Source organism: Mytilus galloprovincialis, chromosome 6 (assembly GCF_965363235.1).
Source record: "Mytilus galloprovincialis chromosome 6, xbMytGall1.hap1.1, whole genome shotgun sequence".
In the NCBI taxonomy this organism is placed as follows: Eukaryota; Metazoa; Mollusca; class Bivalvia; order Mytilida; family Mytilidae; genus Mytilus; species Mytilus galloprovincialis.
This window is the reverse complement of record NC_134843.1, coordinates 83263620-83267138: the sequence shown is the minus strand read 5'-3', so window position 1 is coordinate 83267138 and position 3519 is coordinate 83263620. Positions and strand designations below refer to the sequence as shown.

The window sequence follows — 3519 nt, the reverse complement described above, 5'->3', positions numbered from 1 at the left end:
GACGCTCAGATGAAAAATGTTCAAAAGCCAAAACAAGTACACAGTTGACGAGCACTGAGGACTAAAAGTCCCCAAAAGTTGTGGTTTTCTACCTGAGATAAGAACATCCTTATTATTAAATATTCATATTTCGGCAAACAGTAAATTTTATAAAATGACTATATAATAGATATACATGATAAAACCGATGTGGTGACTAACTACAGAGTAAAAACGGATACATTACATAAAAAACCTAAACCAGCACATAAAACACACAATCAAGTTGGCCAAAGCCATCAACGCACAGAGTGACGTCTCATTCGAATTTCTAAAAAGATTTCCCAAAAATAAGATAGAATTATGATAGAATTCAAGATTAGATTTGTAAGGCTAATATAACATTTATTTATAACAATGAAAATTACAATACCAATTACAATATGAATTGACTATTGAACCCATATTATTGTCTTCCTTCATGGGTTTTCTTTATCAAGCACATCCATCCATGTATTCATCATGTTCATATATGTGTTTTTTTTTTCACTTGCTGACAATGCGATACAATAGTAAACAATACCTATTTAGGTCGGAGTTATGTCTCTTTGTCTACCAAATTATATTAACGATGGAGAAACTATGAGAATATACCATTAGGTACCAATACAAGTATCATCCTTCATATATACATGTCATAGCTTCATAAGACATTAAATTGTTCGGTATTAGCATTTATAGTTTTGAATCATGTCCTACCTATTGACATTAGGGTTTCAGACTTCTTATGTTTAGTTTAAACTGCTCAAATATGCTTCATTAGCATCATTTTGATATCTTATCTTTAAAATATGAACCAAGGCCTCATACAAAAGAATTATTTTCAACAAAATGTATTTGAAAACGATGTTAAAATATATGCAATTAAACTTATCATAGATACCAGGACTAAATGTTGTGTATACACCAGACGCGCGTTTCGTCTACAAAAGACTCAACAAATCACTCGTACAGTAGTTTAAAGATGTTTAATTTCTGACGAACCGATTAAAAAGAGACATAGCTAGGTAACAAAAAAAAAATGTATAGGATGTTTAATCTAATGAAAGATTGAACGAGCGGGTAAATAAAATTTGGGTTTAAGTTGTGTCATTATGTTTTTAAAAAAAATATGTCAGTTTCGACGTTAAAGTAACATCAGAAGTGACTTTTCTGTACATAATTGTTAGATAAGATCAAACGATTGATTATTCAATAAAAGAATTGCGAAAGATATCAGAGGGACATGCAAACTCATAGATCGAAAATAAATTGACAACGCCATGCAAGGTTAAAATAGAAAAAAGACAAACAGACATATAATAGAACACAAGACACAACATAGAAAACTAAAGACTAAGCAACACGAATCCCACTAAAACTTTGGTTGATCTCAGGTTTTTCGGAATGATAATCTGATCCGGCTCCACATGTGGCTTCTGTCGTCTTGCTCATGATATTACAAACCCGGTAAATAATCTTATTCGATAGATCACATTCGTGAAAAGGAAACGGACTTGTAGTTACGATATAAGGAACATATCCGATATGATCTGTGAATCAGTTACATAAAATAATCATGCTTGAATAATTTTATTTTATATTGATGTATATCTCCAATTTCAAGTGCCAAACAATGACTCAAAGCTCCTCATTTTTAAGCAGATCCAATAAATCACTTCAGTAAACAAAAACAAGGAGCTTAACTATGAAGTGTGAAATTTATAGAGCAACCAGGAAAGAAATCTTTATATTCTTCCAATTCTAATATGCAATTATCACGAGAATATTAAATATAACACATGAGTTACTACAACAGTATTTTTTCTCGGTTGTCTAAAATTTACAACAAATTTACAGAAATATTTTGTAAAGGAAGTATGTAGAACCAAATTATCAATTGAAGCACAAACTTTGCAGTATTGTTATCGAAACTCTCTCATGTTAACACATCATTTGCATTTCTTTACATATATAAATAATGTCTAGTAAGGTCCATATCAGTGTTATATGTTTCACTGCAGTGATGGCTACGTTAGTGGATATTCCTGTAGACTTTGAACAAAGTTTAATTGAATTTTCGACATCTTTGTATCAAGGATTAAACAAAGCAGATAGTGTTTGCTTGTCACCATGTAGCATTATAGCGGCGTTGCTGTTGGTGATGATTGGAGCTAATGGACGATCAAAAGAACAAATATCGGCTGCTCTTTTTCAAAATAGCTTATATTCAGAAGAGCAACAGTTGAAGTTTTACAAGTCACTTCATAGTCAACTTACTCAAAGAGCTGGTGTCAATGTTAGTTTTGCTAGTGCAAATAGGCTCTTCGTAAGCGACCAATTCACAGTGTTTCAAAATGTCCAAGAAAATGCAAAACGATATTTTGGAGCCGATATAAGTGTAAAGAACTTTAGAGAATCGGAAGCATCCTCATATGAGATGAACAATTGGGTGTCAGAACAAACAGACGGTAAAATAGAGGATTTAATTAAAAAGGATTGGTTAAATCAAAACACTGTAATGTTCATAATTAATGCTGTATACTTTAAAGCCACATGGAAGAGACAATTTCCTCCCGAAAACACCAAGAAGGAAAACTTTTACCTTCCTAATAACAATACGATTGAAGTTGAAATGATGAACAACGGGATGTTTATTAAATATTTTCGAGGTATCGACTTCTCTGCCGTAGCATTACCTTTCAAGGGAGGTAATTTTGATATGGTCTTCATTTTGCCAAATAAAAAACACGGGCTTCCAAATATAGAAGCGAAGATAACACCAAAGTTTCTGTCGAGCATTTCTGCTGGATTTATTACAACGTTTGCAATAATATGTATTCCAAAATTTAAGTTACAAACAGAATTTGATTTAACAAATGAATTACCTAAACTTGGTGTAAAAGATATTTTTGACCAGGCTAAAGCTAATTTTTCTAATCTTATTAATGAGAAAAGAGAAGGTGTATACGTCGATGTTGCTGTCCATAAAGCCGTTTTCAATGTGAACGAAGCAGGCGTAGAGGGCGCTGCGACTACAGTCATTGGATTTTCTTTAAGATCAGTCAGATTACAGTTCAAGGCAAACAAACCTTTCTTGTTTTATGTAAGAGATATCAAATCGGGACTTATTTTGTTTATTGGACGATTCCACCCACAAGTCAATTAATTTATGACCATTATTTTCAAAAAGTAGAACAATACTTTTTTAAACAGAACTGTATACTACAACGTGCAATTGTAGATCTTTTTATTGTATTACATAAATTGTTTAAATGAAATTTTAAAGTGTCTTGATATTATTAATTTTAATGGCATTTAGAGATTGTTTCTGACGATGAAACATGTTTCTGTATTTTTAAGCTTAATGTATTCTTCTAATTTTTTAAGGTGAAATTGTCTTGAATTAAAAGAGGTTATGCATGTCTTAAATAGAACAACTTATTATGTGACAACATATGAAATTAATAGTATATCAATACAACTTTTAATCAAGTCACC

General features: G+C 31.6%; 1 protein-coding gene across 1 annotated transcript; it reads left to right on the top strand.

The window, feature by feature from the left end:
• Window positions 1-2049: 2049 nt before the first annotated feature.
• LOC143081043 (antithrombin-III-like) lies at window positions 2050-3187 on the top strand. Its single transcript, XM_076257278.1, has one exon. It carries the CDS (start codon window positions 2183-2185, stop codon window positions 3185-3187), a length of 1005 nt encoding a protein of 334 aa, XP_076113393.1. The 5' UTR covers window positions 2050-2182.
• Window positions 3188-3519: the final 332 nt, after the last annotated feature.